General features: G+C 43.6%; 1 protein-coding gene across 45 annotated transcripts; it reads left to right on the top strand.

Moving 5' to 3' along the window:
* Positions 1–2,629: 2,629 nt before the first annotated feature.
* ILF3 (interleukin enhancer binding factor 3) lies at positions 2,630–24,011 on the top strand. 45 transcript variants are annotated; one of them, XR_010594359.1, is made up of 21 exons: positions 2,737–2,858; positions 3,815–3,881; positions 8,100–8,191; positions 8,275–8,501; positions 9,496–9,676; positions 10,039–10,186; positions 11,504–11,595; positions 11,977–12,072; positions 12,440–12,551; positions 13,273–13,370; positions 13,778–13,889; positions 13,978–14,088; positions 14,388–14,587; positions 15,085–15,255; positions 15,769–15,891; positions 16,120–16,296; positions 16,579–16,735; positions 16,986–17,039; positions 17,463–21,156; positions 23,014–23,151; positions 23,358–24,011. XR_010594359.1 is itself a non-coding variant. In XM_065575692.1 (21 exons), exons 3-21 carry the CDS (start codon positions 8,189–8,191, stop codon positions 23,489–23,491), a joined length of 2,703 nt encoding a protein of 900 aa, XP_065431764.1. In that variant the 5' UTR covers positions 2,738–2,858; positions 3,815–3,881; positions 8,100–8,188; the 3' UTR covers positions 23,492–24,011. The 45 variants fall into 45 exon arrangements, 30 of the variants coding, with proteins under 30 accessions (XP_065431737.1, XP_065431744.1, XP_065431742.1 ...); XR_010594347.1 differs by having other exon boundaries at positions 2,738–2,858; positions 13,978–14,106; positions 15,754–15,891; XR_010594355.1 differs by having other exon boundaries at positions 2,738–2,858; positions 15,754–15,891; positions 16,582–16,735.
* Positions 24,012–24,618: the final 607 nt, after the last annotated feature.

Genomic DNA, 24,618 nt, shown 5'->3' on the forward strand with positions numbered 1-24,618 from the left:
CACTTAGACCAACCAGGATAATAGTGTGCAGGTGCTGTGTCTGTCTGCACTCTAAAATTAGCAAGTAACACAAATGTAAGTTATTAGAAATAGCTATGCAGCTACTTCAGTGTCATGGGGTCTCAAATAAACTAGGGTGACCAGATGTCCTGATTTTATAGGGACAGTCCCGATTTTTGGGTCTTTTTCTTATATAGGCTCCTATTACCCCCCACCCCCATCCCGATTTTTCACATTTGCTGTCTGGTCACCCTACAAATAAACTGAATTCTTCAGAGAGTAATATCAATGGAACAGCACATCCAAAGTTTGCTTTAGCAAGGGATGCGCGGTTGTAGTGATTATTTATGTGCATTGTCAACTTGCCAACAGTCTGAAACCTTCTCCAAGTGAAATGTACAGAATTTTAAAAGCCACAATGCACCCAAGCATAATATTGTCTCTTGCTTGGAAGCTGACTTGAAATGGCTTGTTTGGCGAGTTCACAAGACTAGCAAAGCAGGGACTTGATCCTGCAATCCTCACATGACCTTGATGGACTGAGTAAGCAGTGAAGAACTGGTCACCTGTCCACCTTCAAGTCTGAGGCAAAGAGCACCCTCAGACTGCATTTGTTCACGGGTGGACCCCCATCTGCGGGCAGCGCCGGAGAAGGATGCTACCACTTCTCCCCCCCTGCCCAAGTCTGACCCTGAAGGATGGAGAATGGTAACAAGACAGAGAGAGGAGAGAGCATTGGAGAAATTGGCAAGTGTTCCCATATTTCCAGCTTGGAAATACAGTCATCCAGGCTCAAAGGGCAGGGGGGCCTGAGTCTTGTCAGGTGAGTCTTCCGCATTGTGCTGAGCGTAAGAGCCTCACACATGCATGCACGGAATGAGAAGATCTGAGCCCTTCCATACGCCACCTCATAACAGGTGTGAGGTGAGCAGCCGGCCAGTGATTCTTCCCATGCTCCCTTCATGATAGGATGGACAAGTGCCACCAGGCTCCCCACAATCCTTTCTGCTACAGCTCATGCTTCAGGCAGTCACCTGCGGGGGTCAGGAAGAGATTCCCCAACCCCCCCTCATGTATTCTGTATTTGTATTTTGTTTGTTTCCTTCCTCAGAAACATCAGCGATGGCTACAGCTGGCTGGTTCTTGTTCACATCATGCTCAGAATCTGAGTGCTATATGCAGATTTGGGAAGAATTTTCCCCCAGGTCAGATCGGCAGTGACCTTTGTTTTGTTTTTTTTGCCTTCCTCTGTGGCTTGGGGTGGGGACTGCTTGTCAGGATCATCTGGGTATATCTCAATTAATCAGTTTCCTACCACAGCAAGGGCCTTAGGCACTGGGGTACCTCACTCCCTCCTATTCTCTTCCTGTGGCACATCACAGGTTAGTCTCCTGAGGGCTGTAATACCCTCAGGGTAGCTGCCCCTCCTACCCCTTTCCCCTCAGGCAGCTGTGTCCTGCCCCCCCTTCTCCTCAGGACACCCCCCCACGCCCCTTTCCCCTCAGGCAGCTGTGTCCTGCCCCCCTTCTCCTCAGGACACCCCCCACGCCCCTTTCCCCTCAGGCAGCTGTGTCCTGCCCCCCTTCTCCTCAGGACACCCCCCCACGCCCCTTTCCCCTCAGGCAGCTGTGTCCTGCCCCCCTTCTCCTCAGGACACCCCCCCCCACGCCCCTTTCCCCTCAGGCAGCTGTGTCCTGCCCCCCTTCTCCTCAGGACACCCCCCCCACGCCCCTTTCCCCTCAGGCAGCTGTGTCCTGCCCCCCTTCTCCTCAGGACACCCCCCCACGCCCCTTTCCCCTCAGGCAGCTGTGTCCTGCCCCCCTTCTCCTCAGGACACCCCCCATACCCCTTTCCCCTCAGGCAGCTGTGTCCTGCCCCCCCCTTCTCCTCAGGACACCCCCCCACGCCCCTTTCCCCTCAGGCAGCTGTGTCCTGCCTCCCTTCTCCTCAGGACACCCCCCATACCCCTTTCCCCTCAGGCAGCTGTGTCCTGCCCCCCCCTTCTCCTCAGGACACCCCCCCACGCCCCTTTCCCCTCAGGCAGCTGTGTCCTGCCTCCCTTCTCCTCAGGACACCCCCCATACCCCTTTCCCCTCAGGCAGCTGTGTCCTGCCCCCCCCTTCTCCTCAGGACACCCCCCCACGCCCCTTTCCCCTCAGGCAGCTGTGTCCTGCCTCCCTTCTCCTCAGGACACCCCCCATACCCCTTTCCCCTCAGGCAGCTGTGTCCTGCCCCCCCCTTCTCCTCAGGACACCCCCCCACGCCCCTTTCCCCTCAGGCAGCTGTGTCCTGCCTCCCTTCTCCTCAGGACACCCCCCCCACGCCCCTTTCCCCTCAGGCAGCTGTGTCCTGCCCCCCTTCTCCTCAGGACACCCCCCCACGCCCCTTTCCCCTCAGGCAGCTGTGTCCTGCCCCCCTTCTCCTCAGGACACCCCCCCACGCCCGCTCAGAGCAGCCCCCCCTCACATTCCCTTGCTATGAGGGCGGCCGCCCCACACTGCCCCGCCTCCCCATCGATCCCCTCCGGTGGGAGGACTAGCCCCGCCCCCCGTCTCTGCCCCAGTTCCCGCGCGCCGAGCCGCCTCCCCCTCGCTCTGAGCCCGAGGCGCCCCGCGAGGAGACGCAAACCAGAGGAAGGCGGAGCCTAGCCGGGCGCGCAGGTGACGTCACCGCGCCGCCCCGCACCGATTGGCGGGGAGCGGACCCGGCGGCCTCCCCACGTGATCCCTCCCTTCCCCCCCCGCCGGCCCCCTCCCCCTTTCTCCCGCCGGCTCCTCCCCCCTCGCTGCAGTCGGAGCCGAACAGCGCTGCGCACCGCACCGTGTGGGGAGCCGGCGGCGGTGGGCACGGCCCGGCCGGTGAGTGCGGGCTCGGGCAGCCGGCTGGGAGCGGGGCCGGGCGAAGGAGGGGCCGCCCCCGGCCGGAGGGACTCCCCGCGCTGAGGCGGAGGAAGGGGGGGCGGTGCTGGGCGGGGGGGGCGGTGCTGGGCCTACTCCGAGGCCTGGCGGCCCCTTCCCGCCCGGCCTGAAGGGGAGCGGGGGCCTGGCCCCCCCCGGGCCCGGCCAGGCCCCCCGCTCCGCTCGCCCCATTGTGCTGTGGAGACAAAATGGCGGCGGATGGCGGTTGGGCCGGGAGTAAAAGGGGGGGGGGAGAGTGGTACCGCGCGGGCGCAGAGGGGGTGCTGCGCGCGCACCTCACTCACCCCCCCCGCCCCGCGCGCTGCCCGGCTGGGGGGTTGGAAGGCGCGTGCGGGGTCTCGCGGCTCCTCCACGCGCTGCTCGGGGCCGCTTTGTTCTCGCGGCCGCCTTTGCAAATGGCGGCGGCTGCGCGCGTGGGGGGCCCGATCCCTCCTTCCCCCCCGCTGCGCGGCGCGAGGCCGGGGGTTCCCGGGGCCGCCCGCTCCTCCTGCCCGCATAGGGCGGGGCGCCGCATCGCGGGCAGGCTGCCTGCACCCGTGGGGGCCTGGGCAGAGCCGCGCTCAGTGCAGCCGTGCTGGGGGGGCAGGCCGGTAGCGGGGGCCTGGTGCGGTGAGGGACAGCGACTCCCCGAGGCCTGCATCCTGGCCGTGCGCTGCAGAGCTCTGCCTTGCTCAGTGCAATGCAACGCCGCGCTGGGGGCGGGGGGGGGGGTGAACCAGGCAGGGCCCAGGCCCGGAGGGGCATGCCGCAGAGAGGGGGAAACATGCGGCTGGGTCCCATTGAGTTCATCCCCCCCCGGGAGCCACGATTTATCCTCCATGGGTTTGCCCAGTCTGTTCTAAATGGGCACCCACAACTTCCCTGATAGCCGAAATCTCTCCTTTGTTCTACTGCAGATCAGTTTTCAGAGCTGCTGGATTTCTGTTTAACTCAGAATTCAATTTAAAATACGACTCGCAGTAGGTATGCCATTACCAATCTGCAAAACCTGGAAATCTCTGCTTTCCGTGAACATCCTGCATCTCTTTACATTTGAGCCAGGTTTTGTAAATCTTCCCACCAACAGTCTGGTCTGGGACCAAGTTTTGAGCAACTCAGAAATTAGTGTCCTGTACTGTTACTGAATGAGAACTTGAAAGTGTAACTGGCTGTAAACAAAAATGAAATGGACTACCCAGTCTTATTCAAATTGAGGAAGTTAAAACAAATGGACTGTATAAATGGAGAAATTGAAACTATTTTTATCCTCATCAATCTAAGATATCACAGAAGAGATGGGGTATTTTTATAAAAAACAAAATTTTAAACCTTCAGCATTCTAATTACTCTCTTGCTTTTCACCCATGTGAGCCAGTTTGGGCCATTACTTTGAAATGTAAGAACCCAATGCTTTTATAGCAGTGGAATAATTAGTTAAATCATTGTTGAAGTGGAAATGAAGGGAGGAAATTTTAGCATAGTAAAGAGAGCATGATGTGATTTCAAAGTGTGTTACCTTATTTTAGTCCTTTCCCCATGTTTTATTGAATGTTAACTTTGTGAAGCATTGTCGATAGTTCACACACCATAAGTAGAATTAATGTTTTTATCTGTTCTGTGGTTACCTTTCCTTCAAGGTCTGTATCCTGTGATGCTGCAGAAGCCATAAGTAGCTCTTCTCACATTAAGAAGGAGTTTCTATGATCTTAAGGGCATAAATATTAGTCTTAGAAAACAGGAAATTTCAGTTTAATCTGCTGTAGCATTTTCTGAACGTGACTTACTTTTTTTTATTGACATGATTCAAAATTTCTCATCTTACTTGGATAGGGAACAATAGATCTGTCAATAACAAATATTAATGTTTGGCTGTCAACGCTTATTTACAAAATGAATATTCAGGGTACAAATTAATTTAAAACTAATTTTTAGTAAATTAAGTAGATATTTAGCTAACAGTTGAGGACATTTTTGAGTAATGGTACAAATACTTTCAGAAGTATTCAGAATCCAAACTCAGGCCTTCGGACAGGGGTTAGAGAGGTTAGGACTTGCATGTGTTCTTAACATAGGATGAGATGTGTGCCTATGTCACAATACCAGCACACCTCTGTATTACAGGATAAGAATGAATCCTGGAATTGTCTGAGACATCTAGGCTTCAGTCCTGCAAACACATACACAGATGCTTATCCTTATCATTGCAGGTAGTCTCATTGAAGTTAATGGGACTGCTCACAGTAGGAAAGTTAATCATGTTTGTAAATATGTGCAGAATTGCAGCCCTAGCTGTTTGTTTTAATATGCTATCATAAGAGGCTGCCTGGTGAAAATTCCCCTCTTGCTGTCACAAAGGTTTAATGATAGTGGCTTGTCTTCATTATAGCGCATTACTTTGTGGGGTTGGGGGGACTGCCTTTTCCTTCTGTATTGGTGCAGCACCTAGCACAGTGGGGTCCTGGTCCATGACGCGGCCCCTAGGCACTATGATTATACAGCTAATAGAACATTAGAGCAGCACTGCTTTAGTAAAATATGGGGTGTTTTGCCACTTCATTGCTAGCATTTTTTTTCTTCCTAACCTCTCAAAATAGTTTATATTTATTTAAGAAGTGTCAGGATTAATTGCAAATTAGTATTATTGAAAAAGGGATATGGCATCCTGAGTATATTGTCAATGCGAAGTATTTTTATAGTACTTACTCATCAGGGTGCTTTTGTTTCTACTGTCTCCTAAGGTACCTGTCTGCATGGATCCCAGTGTAATTTAATGTAGTAAAAGTTAAAATTTAGTCCCCTTTTGTGAAGATGTATGTTCATTTGCATACAGCTGAAATTTGAGTACATGTGTTTGATTCTGATTTGTAAGACTGCCCTGTAAAACTGAGAGAGGTAGAAAATGCCAGAGAAGGTTAATATGGATGCATTTAATCTAGTAAAACTAACTAAATTAAACAGTTTGACAAAATCTGAATTGAAATTAAGCAGAGCCCAGTAGTGGTTTTGAAGTTAAGGGTCTACCAACACTTGTATACAACTATAATTTCTGTTGTAAACCTTTACAAATTTATTCATTAGCTTTGAGGCTTGATAACGTGGCATCAACTTTTTGAGCTCATTAAGAATTTCCTGTTGGAGATGCCATATGCTTAGAAGTTTTTAGCCAGCACCTAACAGGTAATCTAGTTCCCTGAAGTTATTAGAAAACTAGGAGTTTGGGGGTGGTAAATTGATCATGATTTCCCTCTGCAAAACCTTACAAGGAGACTTACTAAAGATAAATATTTTCAAACTGATTTTGAATTACTGTCTCTAAACCAAGAAACTGTTGGTTCTTGTCATATTTATTTCATAGCTTTCTGCATTCTGACTGCTGTTTAAAACTAGAAGGGTAAAGCCAGTTTGGTGCTAGATTGTATTTTGGGCTTCGTGCCAAAAGTCACCTGCACATCTGAAAACATTCTTGGAAAGGTGTCACCTTTCACAAAGAGTAGATATGAATCCTTAGGAGATGAATCTTATTGCCATCTATCTTACTATTAAAGAGCAATACAATGAAGGAACAAAGGGGTAGAAGTTTGAGTTATGGCATAAACTGTTTTAAAGCATTTTTGTTCATTTCTGAAGATGACCTCAGAATGGTGATGAGTAATCCCATGGAGATTCTTGTATAACTGTAGCACAACAATTATGGGCATTATCAAAACACTTGTTGTATTCCTACACAAAAATTAGCTATCTTAGAGTTTAGTTTGCACAAGTGTATTTCCTCATAGGTAGGCCTGGAAGGATTAGATTTTTATCAATAAACATGGATTTCATTGAACACACACAAACTGATGGAAAAACGTTAACATTAAAATTTACACATAATCAAAGTAAGAAAAATGTTTGAATTATTAGGGTTGGTTAGAAGGATATTTATATTTTGTATATTTTGACATGTGATGTTGACAATTTGTTTTAATGGTTATAAAGCTTTGATTTTTTGAATCTCAATTTCTGTCATGAAATAATTGTTTGACCCTCCCCATAATTTGTGCAACTAGTGAAAATTTAATTTGATAAAAATCAAAAGGAGTGCTTAAAAATAGACATCAGTATTATCCGTCAGAAGTATAAAAAACCCGAATTCTGCCAACCCTACTCATAACACAAATAGTGAAACAAGAAAAACAAGAATTAAGGCAACCAACATAACCGTACTTGCTCCTATACCACCATAGTGAAAGGCTGCCCATTTACTTGTAGGCAGTAGGATGAGGCGGTGGTATGGGAAATAGTTTATCGCAAGTGATCACTTAGACCTGTCTGGGATGAATTGGGATGAATAGGCATTGGAGGATCCTTTCTGCTAGGACCCCAGGTTGTTCCTTTCGCCATAAAACTGCAGTGGTTAGTTCAAAGTTTGCAGTGATTCTGTTTTTCACGCTCCACTTCGCTAGTGGAGACGAGTTTTGAATTAACTGGGGATTTAGCTTAGTTGCACTTACAAATTCATGTGTTTACAATGTAGAGAGGGGCTTGTGTAGTGGGTTTTTTTTTTTTTGTAAAGAAAATGCGTGAGCATTTTAGGCAGAGGGAGGCTAAATCACTTGCCCAAGGCCACAGTGGGTACAGTGTAAGAGCTAGGATTAGAAATCAGGCAGTCTTTTTTGCTCAGACTATTGGACTCTTATAATTAAGTCTTCAGACAACATGAAACCTCACTCCTTTTGTGCTCTTGAATGAAATTTAGCATAGGGTTGGCATTATACATTTAGGTCTGTGTAGTTATTTCCCATGTTGCACATCTTTAACGTGCAAAGGATGTGTGGTAATAGTTGTCAAACCTTTATTAAATGGATATATTTGATGTAGCACTTGATGAACTCTGGAATGTTTTCATCCTTCCTCTCAAAAGTAAGAACTTTGTAAGCAATTCATACATGTTAGGATGGTATCTATATGGCAAACTTGATTTTGATCATTATTCCACGATTTTGTTATTGTTCAGCTACTATATCAATGCCTGAGGGTATTGGTCTCCGGGGTAGAATACTTGGTCAGCTATAAACTGTTCATATGGTCCTAATCTACACAGTTTATACAGCCAATTACTTTGATAACAAATTTGAGTTACAGATATGCACTTACCAAGTAGACTGGTGATTTATCAGTCCGCCTACAAATAATTGGTAATTATTTTTCTGTTGTTTTTAGATTATAGGAAGCTGTATTGGTGTAGTTCCTTGGAGGAAGAAGCTAGATAAGTACTTGTTGAAAGCGTCAGCAAAGATTCGGAAGCAAAAATGGTAAGACTCTGAAATCTCCAGCTTTCAGAAATAAATATTATCCTTAGTCTATTATTAAATTGCATCAAATTTTGTCTTTTCAGCGACCGATGCGTATTTTTGTGAATGATGACCGCCACGTGATGGCAAAACATTCTGCTGTTTACCCAACTCAGGAAGAGTTGGAGGCAGTTCAGAACATGGTCTCCCATACAGAACGTGCTCTCAAAGCTGTATCTGACTGGATTGATGAACAGGAAAAAGTCAGTGGGGAGCAGCCAGAACCGGAGGCCATGGAAACAGCAGCTGAAGAAGAAAACAAAGAAGGAGGGTAAGTAATGGTACTAGTCAGCTGTTTTACAGGGACTATGTCAAGTGCTTCAGTGGTGGGTTTTTTCTCTAGACCAGTGGTTCCCAAACTTTAACAACCTGTGAACCCCTTTCACTAAAATGTCAAGTCTCGCGAACCCCCTCCTAAAAATGAATATTTCCAGGGATTTTCTCCTTTACCTGAGTATAAATTATAAAAGCAGTGATCTTGGAAATATAAAATTTGTTTTTATGGCATGCTTATTACACACTATTATTAATTATTTATAATTACATTATTTTTATTACATTATGAAAATGGCAACACTCTTCCAAGATCTCACTTCTGTAGCTTCTATCACTTTGAATAAGCCTGTTATAAGACAAGGCTCCTATGTTTCATCAAGGAGTATCAGATTTGAAACAGCATGAAGGTATTTAAGAAGCCAACTCAGAGTTCCTCCTACATATGCATTCAGGTCTTGAGCAGTCCAGGCAAACAACACACGTTACAACAAAGCTTAAACTTGTTCTTCATAATAATTTTAAAAACAATACTACTTGCCTATTTAATTTTAAAAACACCACAAAATATCCACCTCCCTTTCCATTTCTTATAAGGAGTCTTGAAGTTCCAGGCTGCTGGCCCCGTGCTGTCCGGGGTCCCTAGGGACAGCTCTGTCCGCCATTAGGGAATGTTTTCCCGAGAACCCCCTGTAACATTCACGAACCCCAGTTTGGGAACCACTGCTCTAGACTGATAGTAATGTGCTCTTAAGTGTTTGAAAAGACATTAGTTCTCACTTTCCCCTAATTCTAACATTCCATAGCCAGAGGAAATAAACATGGAATTCAAGTGATTTTTCCTGTATGTGTGTAGTAATATAACCATATTTTGGATCTAAACCATTACTGCTTTGTCCTGTGAACTTGGTTAATTATTTAAGTGTCCCTTTAAATGCACTTCAGGCTTTGACTTTTATGCTGCCATAACTGCATTTACATATCTTTCACAGGGATCAGAAGGCTGCCGAGCATCTGACTAGGACCCTTCGTGGAGTGATGCGCGTTGGGCTTGTAGCAAAAGGCCTGCTACTGAAGGGAGACTTGGATCTTGAGCTAGTTCTCCTGTGCAAAGAGAAACCCACAACTGGTCTCTTGGACAAAGTAGCTGAGAATCTTGGAGTACAGCTTGCTGTGAGTAAAGTCCTTTGATTTTGCATGCTTGTCACAGTGAACTCTCTCACAAGTGAATGGATTAAAGGGACTAGAAGGTAACTGGGATATTTATTAGGCTTCTTACTAAGACAGAATGGGAAAATGTGGTTAATATCTTTGTGCAGTCTTTACAGAACCACCTTGTAAAGCAGGTGGATGTCATTTGCCACAAATGATGATTGTATAATCTCACTTCAGAAACTAACTAAGCTGAAAAGTAAGTTATAGCATCCGTACAAGGCTTGTTGATACTACTTAAGGAAAAGGGCAGTGCTGTGCACTTGGAAGAAACGCATAAATCCAAGAGGAAATTTCTAAATGGTAAAATTATTCTATTGTAGACCATTACTGAAGATAAATATGAAATAATCCAGTCTGTGAGCGAAGCTGCAATTATCATTAAGAACACACAGGAGCCTCCATTGACGCTGACCATTCACTTGACATCCCCTGTTGTGAGAGAAGAAATGGAAAAACTGTTAGCTGGAGGTATGGAAGACTGAAAACAGCTAACAGTCAGTCTGGAAACTTACGTTGTCTGTTGCTAATCACTGTTAAAATGTGCTATTCAATTTCAGATTAGGTAGTCCAAGCTGTTTGTCACAAATATTTCATGCAGACAAGACAAATTCAATTTACAGATCGTAGTAATACAAGAGACCATGGATGTGGATAATTAGAAACAGACTCCTAAAATTGAGTAGCACCTTTCAAGTGGTATTTCACTTTACTTACTTGGGCCTTTAGTTCACTAATATGTAATGTTTAAATCTTTTTTTTATACCTAGCCATGTTAAAGGCCCACACAAATGACATCAAATGTAAGCTTGTACTTTAAAAAAATATTGAAGGCTTCTTGTAAATGACTTTTGCATGTACATGAAATTGGATATGTTATATAAAATGGTTTGTGTTGCAGCAAAAATGATAGGTGCACTGTTGGGTCTCTTTGGCTGTTTTATCAGCTAAAGTTCAGAATTCCAGGACGTGATGCAGAGTTTTGGATAAAGTTAGACGCCATCCATGATCTTATTCAAACTTACTCTTTGGAATAAGACTTCAAAAATACCTTCACTTGAAAAATCTCTTACAATGATCAGTTCTGTATCACAAGCATCACACTACTTGACTTATGAACTTGTATGCATAGCAAGTGTTCGAACTAGCCTTATCTAAAACCCTGGTCTTCAGACACTTCAAAATTATTAACACATATCTTCAGTTTTGCTGCAGCACAGACTGGAGAATATTTTTGTGCTCTATTGATTGTCTATGGTTCTGATATCTGACTTCGTCTACCAAGCCTTCTAGTTTGTCAATTTTAGGGACGCTGGACCTTTGACCAACAGGACGCACTCTGTCACGGGCCGGGGCCAGGGCAGTCAAGCCTTGTGGGCGGAGGGGGTTCCCTTGGCTTTAGAAAAGCCTTTACCTCTGCTCTGGATGTAGAGTGAGGGTTAACTTCAAACTTCCCTTTCTGTTAGGTACTGTAGCATTCTACTTTCTGAAGCTTTGTTAAAGCAGTATAGGCTTTCTGTCCCCTCCTACATAGAATTCCTCTTTCCCCTCATAGTATAGGAGTTAGCCTATTCCCTGTTACATTAATCTCCCCCTCTCTGCAGTGTGAAGTTCCAGTTAAGGGTAATAAAGTGAAGTCTACTGCAGGCTATCCTTTCAGGTAAAGGGTATAGCTCAAGATCTTTTGGGAGCCTCCGCTGCCCTTTAGGAAGCTGCCTCATCCCCTCTCCACCTGACAGAACCCCCTTGGTCAAACTGTGCCTGTCTTCTTATTCCATCCACGAATAGAAACGCTATCAGTCAACGACACCCCGGACGTTCTGGACAGGCAGAAATGCCTTGCTGCCTTGGCGTCACTCCGACACGCCAAGTGGTTCCAGGTTTGCATTTTGTTCTTATATTTGTCTTTAAGTAGCCAGTTAAAGTTTACAAATTATCTAACTTTATATTAAAGTACTTTAACATTGGACGATAGTTGTGCTGAACTTAGCGTCTGTCAACCATACAGTTGCTAAAGAAGCACTTAAGCGAATTTAATGTTCGAAGATGACTTTTTTAATGAGTAGATGCATAGTTGCTGCTTTGTGTTAAGAGTAATGTCGCTTTTGTATACTGTAATTACTATTACATTATAAAATTGTAATGTAAATATATATTGTTTACCCTTGACAAAGTAGCACTGCAAAAATTAATATTTGTCTGCACATTAATTGGTTTTGGTATTTTTATTGAATATGCCTTTGCTTGATTACTTATTCTAGGCCAGGGCTAATGGTCTGAAATCGTGCGTCATAGTCATCAGGGTGCTGAGAGATCTGTGTACTCGGGTTCCTACTTGGGGACCACTTAGAGGATGGGTAATTCTTACTTTTTTTTTTTACTGTTTTCTGAATTGTTTGGTTTTATTCTTTAAGTCACTGGCGAGAACTGTTCTTCAGTCTGAAATTCCATTTTCACAAATTGCAACTTCCTTTAATTTGAAGAAATTGAAGTATTCTGTTTTTGAAATACACTCTTGAAGACTTTCTATATGATATAATCACATGCTTTGGATCTGTGGGCTGAAATTATAGTAACTTCTAAACTTATGGCAGTTACAGTCCTCTGCTTCTTGTATCCAATTTGGCGAGTCTTTTGCTGTTGCTTAGGCATCTGTTGTAAAGTTTCCCTAAAACAGTCATGTGTGCGCATCTCTCACTTTTTAAAATCTCAAATGTCTTACAGCCTCTGGAGCTGCTGTGTGAAAAATCAATTGGAACAGCTAATAGACCAATGGGAGCTGGTGAGGCCCTGAGGAGAGTACTTGAATGTCTTGCATCAGGAATTGTTATGCCAGGTTAGATGGTTCTCTGCATATACATTTCAAAGCAAGAAATCACATGGGATGCGATTAGTTTGGTGCATTGTAATATTGTGTAGTAGTTACAAGGCCCCCCTTGTTGTCAGGGATGATCTAGGTCAGTGGTTCTCAACCTATTTACCATTGTGGGTTGCATATGTGGCCCACAATGTGTGATGTGGGTCGCATCCAATACTACCTGTATGGCCCTGAGGATGTCACATGGTCCATAGGTCGGTGCTGATTGGGCTGCAAGCCGGCCCGTGGGCTGCAGGTTGAGAACCTCTGGTCTAGATATACTTGATCCTGCCTCAGCGCAAGGGGAAGGACAGGATGACCTCTCTCTCGGCCCCCCAGCCCTACATTTCTATGATTCTGTGTTTGCACAGTTGAGATTTAAAAGTTCATAAAAATGTGTAGTGTATATTGGGATTACAGTACCATGGACTGTAATAGGGCACATGAACCCATGATAAGCCCTGTAGTGTGAAGTACCAGGTTCTACACGTGTTAAATTGGTTGTCTTACTTTCTAAGTGGTTTTGACCAACTTCACTTATAACTGTACTTGTAAAATAATCCAGATAAATTTCAAAATGTTGGACATTGATCGGTGTTACACAGATGAGTGTTGAATGATGCCAAGGGAATACTTAGTTTAGTTTTTTTAGAAACACTAGGATAATTCTCTGCATATCTTCCTTGTTTCCTGCCTTCAGATGGTTCTGGTATTTATGATCCTTGTGAAAAAGAAGCCACTGATGCTATTGGGCATCTAGACAGACAACAAAGGGAAGATATCACACAGAGTGCTCAGGTATAGTTTTGCCTACAGATGTTGCAAAAACTGAATGAGTTCAATTTATGTTGAACTTCCATATTGGTTAATGGTAGTTTAGTAACCTCACTGAGATTGGTTTTAATTTTTTTAATACCTAGTCATGTAAAAAAATGGGTCTCACACTAAAAAAGAAATTTATAGTTTCATCTACCAGAAGCAAAGTATCAGGTTTTAAGTAGTGACTTACCACTATGACCCAGGTTTTGGATTGAACTTAGAATTCTAAGGAGCATCCCATTTAAACTGAGGTGTCTTTTTTTGGTGTGTTTTTTGTTTTTGTTTTGTGCAGGGGTGGGTAGAAGATTCCTCTTTGAACCTCTGCAGTGAGCAAATATTACGTTAGCAACTTCTGCATCCCATTAACATGTGTTCCATCTTTCTAGCATGCTCTGAGACTTGCTGCTTTTGGCCAGCTTCACAAAGTCTTGGGGATGGATCCCCTGCCTTCCAAGATGCCCAAGAAACCAAAGAACGAAAATCCAGTTGACTACACTGGTAGGTATTGTAATAAACTAATACATTCTCAGTGCCCAGTGCTCTTGCTGCTCTGTCACTCAGTAATTGCCTCTTATGGTTTTTACAGTCCAGATTCCCCCCAGTACCACATATGCCATCACTCCAATGAAGCGCCCTATGGAGGAGGATGGAGAGGAGAAGTCTCCCAGCAAAAAGAAAAAGAAGATTCAGAAAAAAGGTATTGAGTTAACCAGAGGTAGGTAACAAGTTGCTGCCTAAGAGCTGTTTTCAGACTAGAGGAGGGGCAAATTGCAGAAGAAAGTGTTTCTTGTGGAATGGCTTGTAAATCTGAGGGACTGGATTTCTCTCCTGCTTTTTAAGGCTTTATCAAGTGCAAATGGTCCTTTCCAATCTGTACTTCTAAACACGAAGTCCACAGAGGCAGATTGTAACCTCTTATTGTCTGAACTCAGTTGTCAAGTTTGTCTTAAAACAAATGGGCATGTCTGACAAAGAACAAACTGTTTTTCTGTTTAGAGGAAAAAACTGAACCTCCCCAGGCTATGAATGCACTGATGAAATTAAATCAGCTAAAACCTGGTCTCCAGTACAAACTTGTGTCTCAGACTGGTCCAGTTCATGCTCCTATCTTTACTATGTCTGTGGAAGTCGATGGCAGCACGTTTGAGGCATCAGGACCTTCCAAAAAGACAGCCAAATTGCATGTGGCAGTAAAGGTAAGAAGTTTGTCTGCATGTAAACACTTTTTTTCCCTCCAAATTCCTTTCTCTAAAAAAAAATTAGTATCCAAATAGTTATTCCCTTAAACTTGATCTTCTGGAAGATCGTGTTAAAAATCGTGTGTGAAGTGTGTAGGCCCTTCTACACTGGATACAGTTTTGTGTTGAAGTTAAAACACTGAAATAGTAGTAGCACTTGATGGATTAAGTAAATCGCTAGCCAGAAGACTTTACCCTTCTTGTTGCGAATGTTTAAAGGCCTGCAGGGCCTGGGGGAATGGTTATAGCCTCCTGGAAGTTCCAGCACCATCAATGGGGATGGATGAAGCTTGGGCTAATACTACATTTGGAATGAATGGAGGTAGTAATTTCTGGGACAGGGCCAATGGGACCCACTTCTGCACAGCCTTCTCAAGTGCTTATCTCACAGTAGAGAGCCATGGAGGATATGTCAGCACTTCTCAATGGCCTTTTTTCTCTTCCCGCACCCCCAGGTGTTGCAGGATATGGGTTTACCCACAGGAGTGGAAGGCAAAGAGTCTGGAAAAGGAGATGAATCGGCAGAGGAAACAGAACAGAAACCAGTAGTTGTTGCTCCTCCTCCTGTAGTGGAAACTATCTCTACACCCAGTGCTGCTTCTCCTCCCTCAGAACAAACTTCAGAGGTGAGCGCAAACTTTTTACATCTTTTTGAACCAAATCTTTCCTCCATCCTTCGGGAGAGTGATGTTGTGACAAGCTGCTCAAATGATTCTTTCACTCATGAGTCTGAAACTCTCAAGCACTTTTTAAAAGGAATACTGTCCACTTGAGTTTCAGTGGAGTTTTGGTTCAATAGTGTGTCCTGAAACTCCTTAGAGTCCTATAAAATATTTGAGGATTTTTTTTCTCTCCTGTTTTAAAGGGGTATTCTAAGTAAGGAGTACACTGACTATACAGAATGCTGACAAATGCAAAATAAAACTGATAAAAATCATTAACTTTTCAGTTATAGTAATTATAGGGGTTATAACTGAATTTTTTATACCTCAAACTTAACTTTCAATGTAATTTTTCCTTTAAGATTAACATTTTCTTTAATTATAAAAACCACAAACATACGTTGGATAACTCCAAGTCCAACAGCTCGTTGGACCTTTATCGGCACGTCTAATTTATTTTAGAATGTGAAACAACAGGGACCAATCCTGACGAAGCATGGCAAGAATCCAGTGATGGAACTCAATGAGAAGAGGCGTGGTCTAAAATACGAACTGATTTCAGAAACAGGCGGTAGCCATGACAAGCGCTTTGTCATGGAGGTGAGTTGACTTTATTGTCCTCTGTACACAAGGTTACCTTTATAGACATTCTGTGCAGTTTTAACTTCCAGGCCTAGTAAAATTTCACTAGTTCATACTAATTTGTCTGACACTGCGCATGGAAGTAGCAAGCTATGCCATAATTTACCAACATGGCAGTGACAAAAAGTAACTCCTCTTGTGTGGCTATTACTGATTCATAGCACGGTGATTTAATCTCTTTCTAAGGTTGAGGTTGATGGGCAGAAATTTCAAGGAGCTGGCTCAAACAAAAAAGTGGCGAAAGCCTACGCTGCTTTAGCTGCCCTAGAGAAGCTGTTTCCCGATGCTCCCGTTGCTATTGAGCCCAATAAGAAGAAAAGAGCCCCTGTACCTGCAAGGGGAGGACCCAAGTTTGCAGTAAAGGTAGGTAGACTTGCTGGTGTGTGTGTGTGTGGTAAGCAATACTACTCAAACCCCCACCACCACCACCCCCCCGAGAGACTGGGGGAGGGGTGGTTATTATCCCAGTTTACCTTCGGAGAAATGGAGATTGATTTACCTTTAGTTTTAGAATTAGGACCAAACACACAGGTTCGTGGCTCAGTTCTACCCGCGTTGAACTTTAGAAACACAAATCCGTTTCATCGTGGACATTTAAATACTGATTTAAAAACAGGATTGTGTAACAAGTCGTCTTTTCCACAGCAGCATAATCCAGGTTTTGGAATGGGAGGCCCCATGCACAATGAAGTGCCACCTCCCCCAAATCTGCGTGGACGTGGTAGAGGAGGCAACATCAGAGGCCGTGGAAGAGGCAGAGGTGGATTTGGTGGTGGCAATCATGGTGGCTATATGAATGCTGGTGAGTTACCGTGAATGTTTCACTCTACTAACTTGATGTCTGCTGTCTCATGTTAAACTTAATACACGTAAAATGAAGTAACTGTTCACAAATTATCTCCAATGGAGTTGATCAGTTTTCTTGCAAGTTCCTACATTACACAAGTTAGATAACTTACACTGTAGCTTATTGGAAGTGAAGTTTGTTTTAATAGCTTTTCATTAACAATAGAAAATGAATATCTTAGAGTAATTGCTTTACTCCATTCTAGGAGCCGGATACGGAAGCTATGGTTATGGAGGAAATTCTGCAACAGCAGGCTATAGTAAGTGTTAATGTTTTAATCTTTGAAACACAGCCCCCTACTGGGGTTACTCAAACTCTGGGTTACAACATACAGTGATATACCTGTACCTGAACCATCATAGCATGTTCATTTTTAAAATGAGAAATAATGAAAGGGAGCTGAATCAGATGTTTAAAACTTAAACTCAAATCCAGGTGACTTTAGGTTTCCTCTTCAAATGTGAATATTTTAAATTTCTCTGCTTTAAGCCATGTGAAGCAATCCACCACTCTTGTGAATAAGATTTTCCCGAAAATACACAGCTATTTGTCTTGAGAAGAAACCTTCATTGGGGGGTGACAGGAGCAGAGAAATCTAAAACATGACTTTCAAATGTGGCGCATTTTGCCATCTTCAAAAGAATTCTAATTTTTTTCTCTGCTCTGTCTCCCCCTTTTGTAGGTGACTTTTTCACAGACTGCTACGGCTATCATGATTTTGGGTCTTCCTAGATCATCTAAAAGTATTGCAAAAAAACAGCTTTTTACTCCAATTTTCTCGAACTCCAAAACCCAAAGTGTTCGTGCTGTGTCCCTGTGCTTCACTGGGTTTCTCAACAGTGGCTTTTCACCGCAGCTTGTCTGAAACTGTTAGCCTGCAGAACTTAAGACAGTGGCAGTTTTTATTGTGATTTGCCTTTGAACTTGGTTGTAATTTGATGTACACAACAGGGGGAACTAATTATCCAAGAACATTTTTGTGCAATTTGCACAAATTTTAAAGTCAGCTCTGTTCAGCATAAAGGCAAAACGCCCACCTTTGCTTTTTATGGAAAGCATTACTTTATTTTTAAGAAACAAATACTGAAGTTTTAATCTACCTTTGTCTTAATTTACAGCAGGTTTTGTACAAAATTTAAGCCTTTTAATAAACACCAGAACTTGGGTTGATGCCTCTGACAGTAGGGAAGATACTTACGTTTCTGAATCTAGTACAGCCCAGTTTTTTAAGCATGCAAAATGGTGACTTGTATGTGGAATCCTATGTGCTAAATTAATCTTTACATTCTTTGTAATACACTGGTGGATAAATGCTGGAGGGGTGTGACTTATTGTGGCTGAGAGCTAGTATGCTGTCAAAGGATTGTACTGTGCTTCCAATACTGGTACAATAAATATCCAGGCATTAAGGAGTTGTTGTAAAAAATGTCAGTTTTGATGACTTCTAAAAATGCATGGGTTCATTAGTTACATAAAAATGGGCTTTTTTGATCCAAGCATAAAGGGCCTAAAGCACTTCAAAAACTAAAATGTCCAAGAGTTGCAAACCCCAGCAGGCTGACTGGTTGCTCAGGCCATCTGATATTCTCTATAGTTTATGCCTCTTGTAAAATACACATTGCTCTAAAAGCAGAAGTATTTAATAGCCCGGACAATGAAACTTCATAAGAGCTTGAAGTCTCAGGGAATCAATTGCCCTTTGAGACTCTCGAATGTTTAATAAAACATCATGTGTTTGGTCCTTTATTCTTGCTATGATACTTATGTTTCAAAATTGTATTTTCTTTGTCACTGTTCTTTTTAGCTGCAAATCCTGCAGCATTGCATTAATTTAATTTGTGAGGCTCAATAACATTTGAGTTAACTCAGTAATTTAAACTGGTGAAAACAGTAACCTGTGAAACATCAGGTTGTTGAAACCTCCTTCGGCAAAATTTTAAATATTCAGTGTGAACACTTTTTAAAAAAATAATGCATGTCCTATTTTTTTTAGAAAGTTATTGTTTGAGATAATGTCTTTTTATACAAGGGAATAGATATTGTTCTGAATGAGGTGAAAATGCCATTTTTTTTTAAATGAATACATGTTAAAGTAACTTGTGTGTTGGATATTTTTATTCAGTAGTTTTAACTGAACGGGGGTGGAATTCAGTGCTTAGTTAAATATGAAGGGTTCATCTAGAAATGACTGTCCCAAAAGCTGTCTTAACTCGCTTGGGAAAGGAGTCAACTTCCACCATTTACGTTTTCAGCTCAGGTGATGCAAGTTTCTCCCTCACCTCCCATTCGGAAGAAGCTCGCTTCTGCATTCTTTCATATATTCTTTTGCTATAACTCTGGATCTCTGTTTGTAGCAAAGCCTGGAGTTTAGTACCAAGCTACACCCTACAGAGAGATTGTTATTGTGGTATGGTTGTGCCGTAACCATGTTATAACTTCTCTTGGGTGGAAAGAAATATTAAAGAACCTTGTTTCTGCCCCATTGGAACGTGGCCTTCTGCCACAGAAGAAGAAACACGTTATAACATGTTTATTTGCATAGTGTGAAAAGGGCCTTACCCTAATTTAGAGCTGGGGTGAAGTGGGTTTAAATGGTTACTCCAGGAGTATTAGATGTTTTAAACTAGTATGCAAAATAAAGAAAAACGCTAGATGGTTTCTAGAGCCAGCTCTTGTGTACAAACTGCCGTTTGTAAGTTGGAGATGAGCTCGGAGTCAGTCTATCGTTCAGATGGGCTCTTTAAAGTTTCACAAATGTGGAGCTGTTAAAACAAAAATCACAAGTTTACTCCTTGACTTTCTAACCTTACACTCTTCTCTATTTGAGAAGTACTAAGTTCTTAATACACCCCTCCTTTGTTTCTAATGTAGTTTAAATCAGTAAAGCTCCACCTGTCTCTGAAGCATCACTTGAGCTCCTGGAGCTGTGCGTATTCTGCTGTGGGCGGTGATGCAGGTTTTTGTCTAGATTCTAGTGGCTGTTGTTTCTTGGTAAATAAGAATCATGACCTTTATTAAAAAATCAAATGCAACATATACCTCCTCTCGTCTTAAGTTATTAAAGTAGGCCAATTATCTAGGGCCCAAACTGAACAATCCTGTTAAACTTGAACATGTTTAAATTGGGCAGGAAAGTAGTTACTTAACAGTGCAAGATCCAGTCTGTTAGTACGACAGGCGGATCAGAAAATAAGTTTCAAGCTGCCAAAAGACTAAGTACAACATTATTCCAGTTATTCCTTTTGGGGATCCTCAGCCCCAACACAGGGTTCTGGTAACCGTCTGAGTTCATGCTGGTGCCAGAATTTGATGGAGTGAGCACTTTGGTACAATTGAATAAGCTTTGTATAAGGCATCTTGACTTTCAGTCAAATTATTGCTATTCAAACAGCACTTCATGTGGAAAGTGCTCTTTATCTTAGAGTGATTTGCATGGGTGTTGGCTCCAAGTCCTTGTCACTGGAGTTAGATTCTTCCTGATTGTTATTCCTTTTCGGTGGAGAATGAGCTTCAATTATCATTGGTGGCTAGCTTGTCTCCAATGTAATTTGGGGACTAGACTAACTAACTTTGTAGAACATGAAATAGGAACTGATAGATACTGTAACATGCAATGGAAAAACCACTAGTCACCTTGAACTTAGTTCTAGAATTTGGTATAGATACTTAAAGTTCTACACCCATTTAATTCCTATGACTTGGAGAGTTGTTAAATGAGCAGTGAGAGTAACTGGAAGATCCTATGTCAGTGTATAGTGATTCCTTATCTACGTAAATGAACCAAGTGTTACACCTGTTGGCCTTGTCTGGAATTACTTCAATCTTTAGTCATGTGTTGGTCAAAATAGTCCCAGATTCTAAACTGCTGCTATATAACAGCAGAGCATCGTAGCGTGATATAAGGCACACAACCATTTACATTTAATTGAGGTATTTTAAAACACAGTGTGGAGTGACTGTTTCCTCAAGCCTATCGGAAACACCGTCTGACTTCCTCTTCCTTTGTTCAGGCCAGTTTTATAGCAATGGTGGTCACTCCGGCAACACAGGAAGTGGTGGAGGTGGTGGCGGCGGGGGCTCCTCTGGGTATGGATCCTACTACCAAGGTGGTGACAACTACAGCTCACCCGTTCCACCCAAACATGCGGGAAAGAAGCAGCAGCACGGAGGACAGCAAAAACCTTCCTATGGGTCAGGGTATCAGTCCCACCAAGGCCAGCAACAGCAGTCCTACAACCAGAATCAGTACAGCAATTACGGCCCTCCACAAGGCAAACAAAAAGGATATAATCACGGACAAGGCAACTACTCTTCTTACTCTAATTCCTACAACTCCTCTGGCGGAGGATCGGACTACAACTACGAGAGCAAATTCAGTGAGTGGGGGGTTGTTTATCTGGTTGGAAGTGTGGTGTGGCCCTCTTCTCCCTGAGTGTGTTGTCACCGCAACGGGGGTTCCACGGAGTCTCTGGCACTCCGAAGCAGCCAGGTTGACTGAACTTTGGACTTAGCAGTCTGCAGCTCAGTACTCCAAGGGGCTGAAATTTTAAAAATGGAATGAAATTTTTTATAAGGTTTAAATGCTACATTTGGGGGGCCAGGCAGAGACTTCCACAGGGAGCATGAAGAGTCTTTTTTGGGGTGAGCAAGTGGTACTGCCTTAAACATTTGCGTTTTAGTGAGCTTCAGGAGTTGAGGATGGTACGTCAATGCCATATTGGCATGAGAGTCCATCATGGGCGTGTTGCTCTGCTGAAACTTCCTTTATTGGTTAAGGAGCAGTGCCATGGAATCAGGGACATGAACGGGAGTAGAACAAAGCTTCAAGGCCCGTAAACACTTCTGTCCAGAAATACTGTTTGTTCATGGTATACAGCCCAAATAAAAGATAGCTAGTGAGACTGACTAGCCCTCGATCACGTGGCTGGTCTGAGATGTAGGGAATTACAAACTGTAAATGCAGGCCCATTCTGTGTACTGGCCTGTCTATTCCCTGGTGATTCTGGGCAGAAAATCTGTGGGTTTGACATAAATATATCCTCCTATTTCGTATAGTTTAGATCTAGTGTTTAGTGTTCAACTGGAAAGAAGCAGGACTCCCAGTGAATGTAAATCTATTATAAAATGGACACCCTGTGCACTTCATTCCAGAGTGAGACCCTGTTACACTTAAGGCTGGTCTACACTGGAAACTTACGTCAGCATAGTTACAGCTCTCATCTGTGTGACAAGCTACACCCCAGAGAGAAAGCTAAGCTGACCAAACCCCCGTATAGTCAGTGCTAGGACTATGGAAGAATTCTTCCATGGACCTAGCTACTGCCTCTTGGAGGTGGGTTAATTACAGCGATGGGAGAACCCCTCCTATCGCTGTAGCGAGTGTCTACACGGAGGAGATTCAGTAGCGCAGCTGCAGTTGTGCGGCTGTAGCGTTTGCAGTGGTGACATAGCCTTAGTTGTTTGCTACATTTGGCAGCAGATGCCAGATTGGCCTTTTGACCTATTAGACGGATCTCTCTCCCATTCTAATGCTACTTCCCATGATCAGTCAGAGCTGTACCAAGGAGAGACTCTAGTCTGTTATAGGTTAACTTCTCCCCAGCCTGTCAAATTGTGCTGTCTCTTTATGGCTATTGTCTGCTACATTACCACTAATGTGATCAGTTGGCATTTAGTCTTTAATAGCTTTAGAAGAATAAACGTTTGAGAGTTCTGCTCTTTCCAGCACAAATCAAACTGCTTCAGGGCACTTATGCCAAAAGCCTGCCTGCCTGTTTACATCCACCACTCATGTAGTTTTTGGCTAGGCAAGGCTAACTGCGGCTACCCATGTGACTCAGCCAAAAAATTACCCAAGTCCCCACTCTCCACAAACGGTATCTTTTTACTTGCATGAGCTGTTCTTCCAGACCCTGCAGCCGTACACAATGTACAGGCTGGGGAGAAGTTACCCTGTCACAGACTAGAGTCTCTCCTTGGTACAGCTCTGACTGATCAAGCTTCTGCTGCTCGGGCAGCTGGGCCCGTGGCGCTTTTACCAGCCAAAGGCTGCAGGGGAAAGATTTTCTCTAATTGAACACTTGGCCGTCACCCTTACCTTGATGAGTCATAAACTCCTTGGCAGTTTCTGTTACTAGCTCAGTTCTATATTGATATTTTTAAGGTGTCCTGGTCTAAGAGCAGAGTTGCAGACCTCATTGTCAGGCTTGCTCAGCGTGTGTTCTCCATTGCAGATTACGGTGGCGGCAGTGGCCGTGGTGGAGGTGGAGGAAATAACTATGGGTCAGGAGGTGCCTCATACAATACTGGTTCACACAGCGGCTATGGGGGAGGATCTGGGGGAGGAGGGTCGTCTTACCAAGGTAAGCAAGGTCAGTACACAACCCTCTTCGGCTCTCTTTGTTAAATGTTTTTGTGTGGTGCGAAGATGCAGTCACCACTCTTCTGTTTTCTGTGTGCACTCTGCTGGATGGCAGCCCGGACTGGATAAGTAACAACAATTCTTGTTGCGTACGGTTGTGTTAAAATAGCTCTTGTCTCACAACGTGGTTTAGATGAACTCCTCTCTCCATTTCAGGTGGATATTCTTCTCAGACTAACTACAGCTCTCCCGGTTCAGGCCAGAATTACAGCGGACCCCCAAGTTCCTACCAAGCTTCCCAAGGCGGCTACGGCAGAAACGATCACAGCATGAATTATCAGTACAGATAAACCGACCCTTTCTCCATGGGTGTGAAGTTTTGTTACCTTCTGCACTTGCGCACCCTTTGAATATTCAGTTTTATTGCATCACAGTAAACATGTAAACCCCCGTTTCCATGTTGCAGTGCTCTTTGTGATATCCGTCACTAATGGTTGAGTACCTGTAATTCCATACTTAGCTGTATTTTGGACATCTATGTATTTAATGGTTTGTTAGTTGCCATTACAACTTTGTCTAAATAGAATTTTTGAGTTAATAAAATTTCAGTATCCTTTTTCTATTTAAAATTGTCATTCAAGTGTTAACCCAGTATGGCTTTAAATAGATAAGGGATATGCCATCTGTTAATGCTTTTGTGAAGTGAGTTAAACAAGCTTTCTGTATTTTAATGCTTTAGTGTTTCAGTTTTATAAGTGAAGATTTTATTTTAAAAACCAGTGGGAAAGAGTGGGTTTTGTATGTCTGGATCATTCAGGCAGTACATCTGGATTAAGCTGAATGTAGACAAATAAACACAAACTCTTGATGTCTTTGTCTCCAAACGTGTAGTTTTGCCTTGCATACAAATGTCAGCTAGAATGTTTGTCTGCAGCAAAATAACTTTTTCCTCCTCCTTTAATAGACACAGTGGCACAAATAGTGAAAAATGGCCAGAAACCCATTTTGCAGAAATCTATCCAGCAGCCCGAGTTTTGCAGATGAGAAACCTGAATTAAATAGCTGTTTCTATCAATATAGAAAGCAAAACTCCAAGTTCGTTCTGCTGGACGTGCTGCCCTAGGTACCCAGGGACTGGAAGAGGGGCTGTCGCAAACACCGACTCTTGCCAGAATTAAAAAACTGGCCTACGTCGCCCTTGACCCATGAAAGATAGAGTGGAAGCTGAGAGTCCTGTCTCAAGCAGACATGTCTGAAATGCCTTCGTTGAGCACTAGGTGACGCTCGTGTCTGCCGGGGAACGCGAAGAGCTGCATTAAAGCCAAAGGCTTTGCCTGTGTTGTGCAGAAATCGCGTTTGAGCCAACTCCCACCTGTCTGTTAAATCCCCTCCAGCCCCGGCCACCTCTCTTCATGCTCCCTGGCCAGGAGGAGCAGGGCCATGCAGACTCGGCAAGCTTTGACCTCTTCTGGCAGTC

The sequence above is a fragment of the Chrysemys picta genome, chromosome 22, assembly GCF_011386835.1.
Source record: "Chrysemys picta bellii isolate R12L10 chromosome 22, ASM1138683v2, whole genome shotgun sequence".
NCBI classification, from domain to species: Eukaryota; Metazoa; Chordata; order Testudines; family Emydidae; genus Chrysemys; species Chrysemys picta.

What these genes read in the sequence shown, in the direction of transcription:
- ILF3 (XM_065575665.1), top strand. An exon ending in ATCAGGAATTGTTATGCCAG is followed by an intron (nt 12,552 to 13,272) that starts GTTAGATGGTTC and finishes TCCTGCCTTCAG; the next exon opens with ATGGTTCTGGTATTTATGAT. An exon ending in TTCTGCAACAGCAGGCTATA is followed by an intron (nt 17,040 to 20,790) that starts GTAAGTGTTAAT and finishes TCCTTTGTTCAG; the next exon opens with GCCAGTTTTATAGCAATGGT.